The sequence below is a fragment of the Nyctibius grandis genome, chromosome 5 (assembly GCF_013368605.1).
Source record: "Nyctibius grandis isolate bNycGra1 chromosome 5, bNycGra1.pri, whole genome shotgun sequence".
Lineage (NCBI taxonomy): Eukaryota > Metazoa > Chordata > Aves > Nyctibiiformes > Nyctibiidae > Nyctibius > Nyctibius grandis.
Window position 1 is genome coordinate 65,284,054 of NC_090662.1, and position 11,733 is coordinate 65,295,786.

At 42.8% G+C, this 11,733-nt stretch overlaps 2 protein-coding genes across 8 annotated transcripts in view; one reads left to right on the forward strand and one right to left on the reverse strand.

The window, feature by feature from the left end:
- The window catches only part of TDG (thymine DNA glycosylase), a 13,271-nt gene extending 3,662 nt beyond the window's left edge, over positions 1 to 9,609 (reverse strand). For 2 of the 5 annotated variants that reach the window (XM_068401126.1, XM_068401125.1), the window contains exons 1-9: positions 9,437 to 9,542; positions 6,860 to 7,008; positions 4,834 to 5,063; positions 4,255 to 4,324; positions 2,998 to 3,133; positions 2,836 to 2,918; positions 2,656 to 2,750; positions 930 to 1,101; positions 512 to 640 (exon numbers count right to left, since the gene is read on the reverse strand). In XM_068401126.1, coding sequence (XP_068257227.1) covers positions 512 to 640; positions 930 to 1,101; positions 2,656 to 2,750; positions 2,836 to 2,918; positions 2,998 to 3,133; positions 4,255 to 4,324; positions 4,834 to 5,063; positions 6,860 to 7,008; positions 9,437 to 9,459 — 1,087 coding nt within the window. In that variant the 5' untranslated portion in view covers positions 9,460 to 9,542. The other 3 variants (XM_068401122.1, XM_068401121.1, XM_068401127.1) reach the window with 2 other exon arrangements.
- A 43-nt stretch (positions 9,610 to 9,652) lies between these two features.
- Positions 9,653 to 11,733, forward strand: UQCC6 (ubiquinol-cytochrome c reductase complex assembly factor 6). Of its 3 annotated transcripts, none has more exons than XR_011048240.1 (2): positions 9,653 to 9,847; positions 11,483 to 11,647. XR_011048240.1 is itself a non-coding variant. In XM_068401625.1 (2 exons), the coding sequence occupies exons 1-2, from the start codon at positions 10,083 to 10,085 to the stop codon at positions 11,576 to 11,578; spliced, it is 204 nt and encodes a 67-aa protein (XP_068257726.1). In that variant the 5' UTR covers positions 9,860 to 10,082; the 3' UTR covers positions 11,579 to 11,733. The 3 variants fall into 3 exon arrangements, 1 of the variants encoding a protein (XP_068257726.1); XM_068401625.1 differs by lacking the exon at positions 9,653 to 9,847 and adding an exon at positions 9,860 to 10,190 and having other exon boundaries at positions 11,483 to 11,733; XR_011048241.1 differs by lacking the exon at positions 9,653 to 9,847 and adding an exon at positions 10,079 to 10,171.

Sequence of the window (11,733 nt, forward strand, 5' to 3'; positions counted from 1 at the left end):
AGTAAAATTCCCAGCTTCTTAGTTACAGCTAGATTACTAGACTCATCCTTCCAATACTGCTCCTTCAGCTGGCCCACCAGCAACGGGACCACCTCAGCTGCACTGTTATTTTACCTGTTCCACAATTCTCTGGCTTTGCTTTCCTTAGGAATGAAAAAAAAATGAAGTACCCACCCTCTCTTTTGCTCTGAAAAGCACAACGCAGTTACACAAGTCATTGTAGCTGAAGAGCTTTACTGTGTAAGTCCCTAGTTGCGTCTGTTTGTCAGATTTTGGGAGTCAGTCAGAGTTTGGGAAAAAGAGTTTGAAGTTGCAGACATTGATTTTAAATAAAGTAAATGACTCTTCCTCTCACAAAAGCTACACATTCCCTCAATTATGTAAAAGTTTAACTGCTGCTACACTTCAAATGTATTGTATGAATTGTGCTAGTTGCTGAAAGGGTAGAAAGTTAAGTATGTGTTCATAAGCAATGGTTTACAGACCGAACGCCCCAAGCACCACACTTTACCAGTTCCATTTGAAGAGAAACTGCACTGTTCGCTTTCATACGGTGCACGGTCACAGTAAGCTCCTCCATACGCTGCTTCATAACCTGGATCGTATTTTTCTTCTTTGACAGCCATCTTTTTGGCATCCTCTGCCGAAAGAGAAGACCCCAAGTATTCAGAACAAAAATGATCAAAGTGCACTTTTATCAGAGAACACTTGAAAAAACAGCCACACATTGTACAAGATAATTTCTGCTCCCCTTAGATAATTAAGACCGTACTAAAAAGAGTAGAATCTGTAATTCCACACCACACGATTTAGAGATGATGGCACATCTCTTCCCTTAAATTCTTTCTTTCTTTGTGCTTGGGAAACTGCTAGTTTTGTTGTACAGTAGACTACATTTTAATAAAGGACTAATAAAGTAGCCACCATACCTTGTGCAAGTTGCAAGTCAAATGTGTACTGCACCTCCTGCACCTCTGTGTTTGGTGCGATGCCTTTCAGCTGATCCCTTAAGTCTTTCAGCTTTATGTAATAATGAACTTTATCTTGTGCACGAGGAAACTGAGCACATCTTGCACTGGATGATGGCATAACGTAGCAGAGCTTGAGACAAAGAGCAAGAAAAATAGTGTTACTGATCCCTGAACCATGAGCTAGTGTTTACTGCATCGAGAATAACTTAACAGTCAAGCTCACTGTTTTAACCCTTTGTACAAACTTCAACTAATGCCATGGGTGGTTGTGGGAGAGGATAAAAGGAGCCTTTCATTTTTCTTGGCCACCTAGATGCCTTGCCCTAAAGAGAGGGGCTGATTATCAGCTGCTGAAGCGAGGACAGTTTTCACCAGTTGTTTATGTGCTGCAGGAGAAGCAGCACCAGTATGTGTTACAATTCGCAAGTGTATGCCAGAGAGTGGAGCACACTCCCGAGCTCCCTGAGCAAGCGGAGCTCTGAGCCAGAAAGTCCCCAGAGGAGTACGTAATAGCATGCAAACACCCCAAACCAGTGGGGGAGGGATCACAGGTTAATTAGCCCGGCTTCCTGGCCAAATGAGTCTGCATCACACTTGCCAGGGTTTGAAACTCTGGAGTTAGCGTTGTTGAAGCCAACTTAAGCGTCTCTCTCTGTGCCAACAGCCCTAACTAAAGACAAAGTTAGTTCAGGAAAAAGGAACTGTATCCAATACTTCTATTACCATGCAGTATTTATGAACAAGTACTAGTAAAGAGGATTATTTATCTTTCTTACAAATACATCTAGTGCAATAGTCTTTAAGAGCTACTTAAGAAGCAAACACTTTATCAGCAACAGTTTTTCAGGCTCTGATGGCAACACTTCACCTTTAGAGAAGGACAGCTTAAACCGAGCTTAAACTTGCAGCACTAGTAATTTGGGATAGAAATAAAAAGAAAAACTGACCCAAACTTTTGAACTGCCAAGGTAGCGATGCTTTGGAATAAGCTACCTTAGCAGGTAGTGTTGGCAGCCTTTGCCTTAACCTGTTCATAATGACAGGTTAAACAAACCTGTTTGTGATGGTACACAGCCGGTCTCTTGAGATATCTTCCAGCACTAGAGGTCTGTGACTAATGCACTTTTCATCAAACTGTTTGTTTTACCTTAAGTGTCCAATTTAATTTCAAGCTGCAAATCGGCTTAGGAAGACCGAGTCTGATGGAAGTGCTTGGGCATGACCAGATCCAGTAATGCTGTCGCTGTAGTGTGTAATAGCACAACGACAGACTTACTATTCTTTCTCCCCCACTGTGGCACTACTAGCACCATGGTCATGTTCGGTATCAAAATTCAGTAACACAAACATACAGGAAATTGGACACAGAGAATCAGATGAAAGCAGATGACAGTTATGGTAAAAGCATGTATATTTTAGATAGTCCTCAGAGAATGCACTAACCTGCTAACCATAGTACACCAATTCCCAAATAAAACCTGCAAGTCTGAAGAAGCTGCATTAAAGATGTGTCTGAAAATTGCACTATCCCCCTTTCTCTATTTAAGTAAAAGCCTTTCACATCCCTCATACTTTGGGCAAACTTTGACATTATCGTAATGTATGTGCAAGTCCTGAGTCTTTGTTATTTTTGAAATACCCAAAATGGACTGCCCTGTTTTTGTTTCTCAGTATCAATACTTACGGTTTCTGTATCTGGCACCTTGTGTGGCTGCAGTCCAAATTCGAAGTTCTTAACTTTTATTCCAAAAACTTCTTTACTAAAAATGTCATAAATACCTAAAATGAAAAGAAGATAGGGTAAGTGGACAAAAAAAAAAAAATCTACTGACAGAACAGATTTATTTAAAATCAAGGTTCTCACATTTTCCATTGAAAGCCGCTATACGAGGTCTATACTTTTGTAACTTCTGCATCAGAATTCGCCCTCCTTCCCGAAACTCTTTGCTGAAAGAGAAAGTACTCAAAATTATAATCACAACTATTAATTCATTAACAAGCATGATATTCCCCCTTGTTATCCTACCTGGAGAGGTCTTTGCTTCCAGGTGTTGTCCTTTCAACCATGTTTGTAAATCCAATCCCATATTTATATGGCAAGGTGTGGTCATCCATATGGTTCAGCTGTTCATTACTTAGACCAGACATGAACAGACACTTCCCTGTGAAGTAGGAAGATATGCATTTACCTTTTTTTAAGGAAAAGAAAACAAAACCAAAAAAACCCCTCGACTATCCGAGTACTGGAATGCTCAAGGAAGAATCTATGTTAACAGAGCATCAGTTAATTTGGGAAGACGACTGGCCTATCCAGAAAAGTTTAAAATAGCCAAAATTACTTTATCTGCTGCAAGAGGATAGAAAATCCTTAGTGAACCGCAGGAGTTCCTCGCCATGATCCTGTGTATGGAAACCAGACTTTTATTCTAAAAGTTCAGAAAGCGCTTTAGATATTGTGATTCACTTAAGCAGGGAGCGAACGGGATCACTATGGATTTTTGTGGGAAAGAATGCTGCAAATACAACAAGTGTCAGCTTTCTTTTACAACCTTGCCATCGCTTCTCCTTGCACCAGGCCTCTCTGACAGAACCGGCTGACATCTCACGTTCATATTTAGTGTGTAAAAGTATAGTCTGGGTGATGTGCACTGCCAGTCTCTTAAACACAAATTAACCACAGCTAGCTCCTCATGACCTGGGAAGCTTGCAGAGTCCCGGATTTGGGACTGTCTGGAATTTGTCTGGATTTTGGAACCTGTCTGGAGCATCAGGTATGCTAGACACATATGCCTGCTGGGAAAGGGCAATGGTTTTTGCTTTTTCATCAGTTAGAAAGCTTGTTTAGCAGAGATGAGTAAATGCAAACAGAAGAGGGCTTGCTGAAATGCATTTTTGGGAAAATGTGTGCAGTTTTATTTTATATCAGATATTGATGCCTATTGACTTACCCTTGATAACTCAAGTACTAGAGATTTAATTTTTGTTCGCACACTAACAGGCCAAGAAGTTATTCGGTAATACAATCTGGTAAACTGTGTTTACAGGACAATTCTAAACCTGCATCGAAAGTCACTCATTATCCCTCTTTTATTCCTTTTTATGTACGATATTTGACAGAAGTAGTTATGGGATTTAAATCACTCTTGGATGGTTAAAGGCAAAATCCCTCCCTGCATAAAAAAAAAAAAAAAGCAAAAACCAAAAACCAAAGCACTTTAATTAAAATGCCACAAATTTGTAAAAAGTTCTGCAAATTCTATAAGAAAGGAAAACAAAAACGTACAAAAATGGTTTCCAGGTCCAGGGTAATGATGTCCTTTGTAAGCTGCCATCAAGCCAGGGTTTATGCCAATCTACAAAGATACCAGTCCATTTTAATGATAAGAACATGGCTTGCTAGTCAGGAATTTAATCAAGTTACAGTAAGGATGCTTATTCAATTCTCTTTAAGCTACTGTCAATAAACAAAACTGTGTTAATGGCACCTTCCATCATTATTTTCAAAAACTGACAATTTTATAGCAGTGTCTCATTTAGATACGCAATGTCAAAAGAGCAGCTCGCAGTGTGTTTTACAGGCACTGGTGTAGCGCTTCCAGTAAACAAAGTGTCAAGTAACGGTCTCTCATGACTATATGTTATGCATAAGCCTTAGACTTCTCAGAAATCAGAACTAGGTTACTATGATTTTTAACAGAAAAAGCAAAGCAGCTCTACACACAGGAAACAGTTTATAGACTTTATCTTGCAAGATCTTGCCATATAAGCAATATAGATAAGTAAGAAGAATGAATGTAAATCATAATCAGTGAGTATAGACTATTCACTTTTCTACCTCATCTTGCAACTGTGAGTTACTTACTATTACAATGTCCAGATCAAAGGTCAAAATATCAGGTAAAGTCTTGGTTAGAAGTTCAGCTTCAGATACACCATTAAAACGGTCTATTTTTCTTTTGACTTTAAAAGTATCTGTGATCTTTTCTTGTTTGCCTTTTGATTTGGCTGATTTTTCTTTTTTAGCAGCAGGCTTTTTGGGTTGCTTTGGCTCAGTTGCTTTGGCTTTCCTTTTCCTTCCTCCTTTTTTAACTTCTGAAACACACAGCAAATATCCTTTTTGTACCTTTCTAATGTCGTAGTGTGGATATTCAAAAAGACTGAGCTAAATGTATGGACACAAAAAGAATTCAGACAAATAAACTTACCTTCAAAATTCATTAATTTGAACAATTATCAGATGAATCTCAGTTTTGCAGGCTCAACTCAGAGCTAGCTTGGGTGTCTCTGTACCAAGACTTACACACTACTCACAATGCTGTCTTAGGATACAGACCAAGAATAACCTCATGACTAGGTTATGTTGTTTACACGCTGTACACAACAATCTTTTGCAAACAGTTTCATTTCTTTAAGGATATGCCAGAACATGAAAGCTTAGGTTCCAAGGAATGCAATAGTAAGTTTAGTCTACTATTCACACTTCAGCTTCTAAATATGAAAGTTGATTGTTACAGATTATCTAACATACTGAAGAAATTGAACACCACATCAAAAGCAACAGTTCTCAAAGATTACCTACAGTGTAAGGTACAAGCTTGTCAGGAACACAAACACATAGGCTGAATGCTGCATAAGCTATTTACAATTTATTGTTTACAGAATAGATACTGTCCAGTGTATCATACAGTAATGTAATATATGCTCTGGTAAATTTCACACACATTTGGTAAATCTTCAAGCCCTGCCTTTGAAGGCCTTACTTAAGTTTCAATTCTTGCAAAAATATTAATGAACAGCTTTGTAACAGAAGATTACAGTCATCTGAAAATACTTGAAAGTGCAGTCAAACAGTGTGCTCATGGTGGTATCACGTTATCCAGTAAATACAGGTGCAAAAGAAGCCTAACTACATAGCACTTAAGATGCATCCCAGCTGTAGTGAATAATACAGTGAGTGAATAGAGCAGTTGCAACTTTTTTAAACTGGAGGTTTTCTTCCTATGATTTCACCTGGCCAAGTATTACAACTGAAAAATAAAACTGAAGCTTATCAAAGGATGTGCTTTAACAAAGTCATTGCACGAACTGGCTGATACATTACCTTGATACAGAGAGCTCTGACCTGTATCTATAATCGAAAGCAAGATGAAACTCAGTGTGTCAATGTTTGCTATAGAATCGCAATTTAAGCACGGCAGAGATCACTGCCTTTTATATGTGGTAAAGAGGAAGCATAACAGTAACAGAACAAGGGATCTTTTCATGGCATGGTTAGTGTAAAGCCTAAGTGTACAAAATCCTAGTGGGGGAAAAGAAAGGCAATGTACAAGTGCATAAAGTAAAAAAACTTGTGTCACATACAGGACACTTCCCATAATTGTTGGTATTTGTTTAAATAAGCCTCACTAAAAACAAATAATCCTTAGTGTCAATAAGCAATTCACTATCGGTGATTACTACAACATACTAAAACACCACGTAAACAAAAATATTTCAAATAAATAGTATTATACTGTACTTCTCTTACAGAAATTAAAAAAAAATAACTCAGACTGAAAAAAAAGAAAACTTCTCTAATGTAATACTAAAACCCATGAAATCAGCTAAAAATTATATGTTTATGTATTGAAGCAAAAATCTGCTTTTCCTGCAACAAGATAATTTTGTGAGACTGAACAATGTAAATACTGTCACCTGGGTTTACTTCTTATCTTTTTAATTGTCTGGTAAAAAACGTTACTTAAAGAATGCAATTAATGAATAGTTCCTCAGAGAGCATCAAGAAAAGGAAATCAAATAGGTCCAAAGAAGCAGTTCAAGAGCAACAGTTTTTTTCCCCAATCGATTACTAACGTTTTAATGCACTTAGCACAGCCCAGTCAAACTACCTTTTGGAGGCTCCTGAGCAATGTTTGGCTCTGGAATGCCCTCTAGAGTCGGCTGCTCAGTCATGATTTCCACGTTGGGTGCTGCAGTCATCATTCGGTGGAACGGAAATGTGTAAAAAGCTTGAGCTTGCTGAAGATACGCGTAGTATCTTAGAAAGGGAGGAAAAAAAAAAGACATAATTTATCAACAATTTAGAAATTCAGTGACGTACCAAGTAGAGTGTAAACATCAATCTTTATCAAGGCTGGCAGGTACCGCACTTACATTCTCCAACAACTATTAACAAGGCAGTAAATTATTCAAATCCACTAAGCAGTCTGACTGCTTAGCTGGTATCAGGGGATGTTAAACCCAACATTAACAGTACAGTTCTCTCATGATTACGATAATGTGAAAGAATCACAACATTTGTAAGTGAAGCATAGAGCTTTTCCCTTTTTTTTCTCTGAAAAAACACTCTGCAGCACACATCACCAAGGCAAACTGTCTATCAAACACACCGACAATTTACAACACAAGCGAGTTAAAACTCTCTGGAATTCAAGTTTCCCAAGTTTTAGATTTTCTTAATGTTACATCAGTTACTTTGTCTGATATGATACAGAATGGATGAATTATTCTGGGCTACAAAGCATTATGAACACACACAGCATGAGTTACTACGCAGATTGTTAAACAGCTTTAACAAATGGTGTGGCAGATGTTACCCGGTTATCGCACACTGGATCCCAACACAAATATTGCACTTATTCTACATGGAAGTGTTGACACACACACAGATTCAGTCCCCTTCCATCCACAAATACATTTTTCCATATACAGCTCTTTTGCTCCACACGTTTATTAGTCACATACAGCCCTCACACCCCAACACATACTTCTGCTTCATACGGCCATTCCCTTCTACCTACGCAGCCGCCTTCTTGTCCATAGATTCTTCTGCCATACGAATACACAGAAAAGATTTTGTGAACAGTAAACTTTCAGGAAATAATTTTATCACCTCAGAGTTATTCATAAAAACACCAAATAATTTTGAGATATTTTGAAATATCTCAAAAGGAGGGACCATCCTCTATGATGCAATGAGTATGTAAGAACATTTAAGAATCCCTCTGTAAATCTGATTTATGCCAGAATAGCCCATAGTCTTGTAATCCAGCCACTGACTTTGAATCAAATACTTGCCCTGTTCCAGAATAAATTTGAACGTAGGTCTGTCAGATTCCTGGGGAAGTTGCCTAACAAGGTCATGGGAGATTTTCAGAGTACAGTAAATACCTCATCTCCCTACGCCAGAAGAGTTCCATTTTATATAAAATCCTTATGCCGTTACTGAACCAAACAAAACTGATCCTCAGATTTGTATTAGGAAATACAACTGAGACATGTACAATCCAGTTCAGAATGTAATAAAAGCTTAATTATACAGAGCAAACAGAGTAAGAAAGACACAAAAGCATCTAATCCAAGAACAGTCTCTAACAAGAAGCCTTCTTACAATACATGTCTTCTTATTTTATGTGTATATAAAGACTCCTTGTTACGAAAGGAATAAAATTCCCTTCAAACAGAGGAAAATTTGCACCATATCATGGACAAGTCCCCTAACCACAGGGTCGAGACGAAATAGAGCTTTTACCCCCACCTCTAACCCTCGAGATGCGTTTTTTTTAGATATTTTTTCTTGCACGGGTTCAGAACCACAGTATTTTGTTACTGATGGACATATGGAACATTTAAATAAATATTTTCAGTTCCATGAGCAAAAGGTAGTGATTTAACCCCCCCTTCAGTTCAAGCTAAAAATGAAAGAAAACGAAAAGAGAAAGAAAGATACGCTCACTGGAATAAAACCAAATATTAAATCACTTACAAACCCAGCCCACGCACACAGGTCCCCACCGCATCCACGCGCACGCACGCGTGTGTTAACACACCGCGGGCCCCGTCCCCACCGCACGCCCCAAACCCAGCCGCCCCTCCGCACCGGGGCTGCCCGCCCCTCCCGCACACCCCGCCGCCCCCAAGCACACGCTGCGGCCTCACCGGCCCCGCACACCCTCAACACCCCGCCGCCCCCGGCAGCGCTCACCCCGCCCAGGCCCCCGCCCGCAATCCTCCCCGCCGGCAGCACGCACCAACCTTCCCCCCTGTCCCACCCCCATATAGACACACGCACCCCCCGCACCCTCTTCCCGCAACTCAGTCCCGCTTTATCCACCTCAGCCCCACGCACCCCCCACGCAGAGCTCCCGCTCCGGGCACCTCCGCCGGCGCCCACCCGGGACACACAAACACGGCATCGCGCCCCGCGCTCCCCCACAGCCCAACGCCTCCGTCCACCCCCACGGCCCCGGGCCCATCTCGCTGAGCCCCCTCCACACCCCACCCAGGAACGCCTCCCTCCCCCCCGCGCTTTGTGCCCAGGGCGGACTCGGGGATGGGGGGAGGGGAGAGGGGCCGCTACAGCCCGGCCCCGGCTCCCCCCGGCCGCGGGAGGGGGGGAAGGAGGAGAAGGAAAACGGCGATCCCCAACGCTAGGCCCGAGCGCGGCTCCGGGCCCCCGCCGGTACCTGCCCAACTCCTCGGCCTCCATGCCCGGGCGCGGGGTCTCCCGGCGCCGCCGGGGCTATTGTCACCGGCCGCCCCACGCCACCCCCTTCCCCCGCGCCTCAGCGCCCCAACCGACCTGCCGGGCAGCCCCGCGTCACGTGAGCGGCGGCGGCCAATGGGAGCGCGCAGCCGGCCGGCCGGGCCGGCGAGGGCGGGACGCGGGGAGGGGGCGGTGCCGGCGCCGGGGCGGAGAGGTTGGTACCGGCGGCCTCGCCCGCGGCGCCAGGCGGGGAGCTGCCGCCGGGGCCGCGGGAGGAGGCGGGAGACTCGATTGCGCCCGGCGGGTCGCAGGGCCGCCTCCCGCCACGCGGTCAGCCCCCAGTGGCCTGAGGGTTCCGGGGCCTACACCATGACGAGTCACCCACAGCGAGGTACTCCTCCGCGAGGGGCGGGCCTCGGCACCGCCGCCGCCATGCTGCGGCCGCCCTGGAGGCGGAGGAGATGACGCACATCCGGCACGGTGCGGTGGTAGCGGAGGTGCCGCCGCGGGGCGGGTGGCTCTGGGGCCGCGGCACGCGCGCGGTCCTCTCGCCTCCGGGCTTCCCTGTGCGAGCCCCTCCGTGAGGGGGAACGGGGCTGCCGCGTTCCCGGGCCCTGCCCGCAGCTATGCCCGCCGGCGTGCCTTGGCCCACCTACCTGAAGGCGCTGGCGGCCAGCATGCTGGCCATGTTCGCCGGCGCCGACGTCGTGCACAGGTACTACAGGCCTGATCTTGTAAGTGCTCGGGCGGCTCCGGTCGCTGGTTGCGTTACGGAGCCTGGTGGCGTGTCTGCGGGATGGAGGGTCTCCTGTACGGCTTTTGTGTTAGAAAGGTCTCTGCAAAAATGATCGGCCTCTGAGGAAGGAGCCACCAGGTAGCCAGGTCTTCTCTTGGGAGAAGGAGCCACCAGCTAGCCAGGTCTTCTCTTCGGAGAAGGAGCCACGAGGTAGCCAGGTCTTCTCTTGGGAGCTGCCTTCAAACCGGCAATAATGCGGTACCAAAAATAAAAAAGCTGTGCAAACGTATTTCAGAAGGAGTTTCTACGGTGGGAAGTTGTTCTTTGACAAGAGCGTGCAAAAGTGGCAAGAAGGGGCTATACTAGATTTAAAGCGAGGTTTTTTTCCTCCAGTAACGAAAATGAAGATGACCAAAAGTTTGCATTAGACACAATAACAGACTGAGGGTCAACACTATAAAAATCACAGTCACAGAGAACCAAGCTCCAACTGAGACCACCCACCACAGATTTTAATGGTTGATTGGGTCTCTTTGAGGCCTTCTGTCTTGTAAGCCTCATCTTGTCCTCCTGCTCTTGTATGCTTTTTTTTTTAAAACAACACTGCTATTTTAAAATCAGAAGTGAGTTTAAAAATCACCATGCTTGAGCTATCATGTGAAAATTTAAGCAATGAGGCTTAAATCATTGATAGATGCATAACAATTTATGTATTTTTAAGTCTCTACTGTCATACTTCATTACAGGCAAATAGGCATATTTATTCAGAATGACCTAATGATCTACACCTCTTTAAAAGAGCAAGAATTTTGAGGAGTTATGGTTTTTAAAATGTCATCTGGTATCTTTTCCTTTTTAAAATTTCACATCCAGTTTTAGTGCTTATTTCTAAACCTGAAAGGTAGAAGCAGTGAAACTTTTTTCTTCTGTCACTAAGAGAAAGAATGTGTGGAAACTTCAGCTGGTGCTTTAAAGCAATACTAGACATCTCAACCAAACTTAATTTCTTAAATGGCAAAAAGCAGCTTTGTTCATTTAAACAAACTCTCCATTCTTTGTTTTTCCTCCTTTTTTTCCAAATTATATTTTTCTACTTTGAAATAAAAGTCAAATTACAAAAAGGTAATAGGCTAATTTTTAAGATGTTTTGCATGTAAGAATTATACACTGCTCAAAAAAGAGGGTAGTATAATTTAGCTATAATGCTGTCTTCTCTGTACAGAGTATGCTAATTTACTGGTTTTGTTTTTCTTCTGCCACAGCACTGACATCTTTCTCCCTTTCTAACAGAGTATACCTGAAATACCTCCTAAGCCTGGAGAACTGAAAACAGAACTGTTGGGTCTAAAAGAAAGATCAAGCAAAGCTCAAACTTCACAACAGTGACCAGAATTTACTTATGTTGTGAAAACTAGAACTGATAAAATATTTGTTCATCTCTCTTAACTGCAGAAATCCATGTGTGAAATATGTGTATTCCCTTAACACTTTGTTAAGTAGTTACAGGCAACAGTAAAAATAAATGTAAAATGAATACCATT

Excerpts from the sequence above, each read along its gene's own strand:
- UQCC6 (XM_068401625.1), top strand. The coding sequence starts at position 10,083 with ATGCCCGCCGGCGTGCCTTGGCCCACCTACCTGAAGGCGCTGGCGGCC. Across the intron at positions 10,191-11,482 it reads GGTACTACAGGCCTGATCTT|AGTATACCTGAAATACCTCC; the intron begins GTAAGTGCTCGG and ends CCTTTCTAACAG.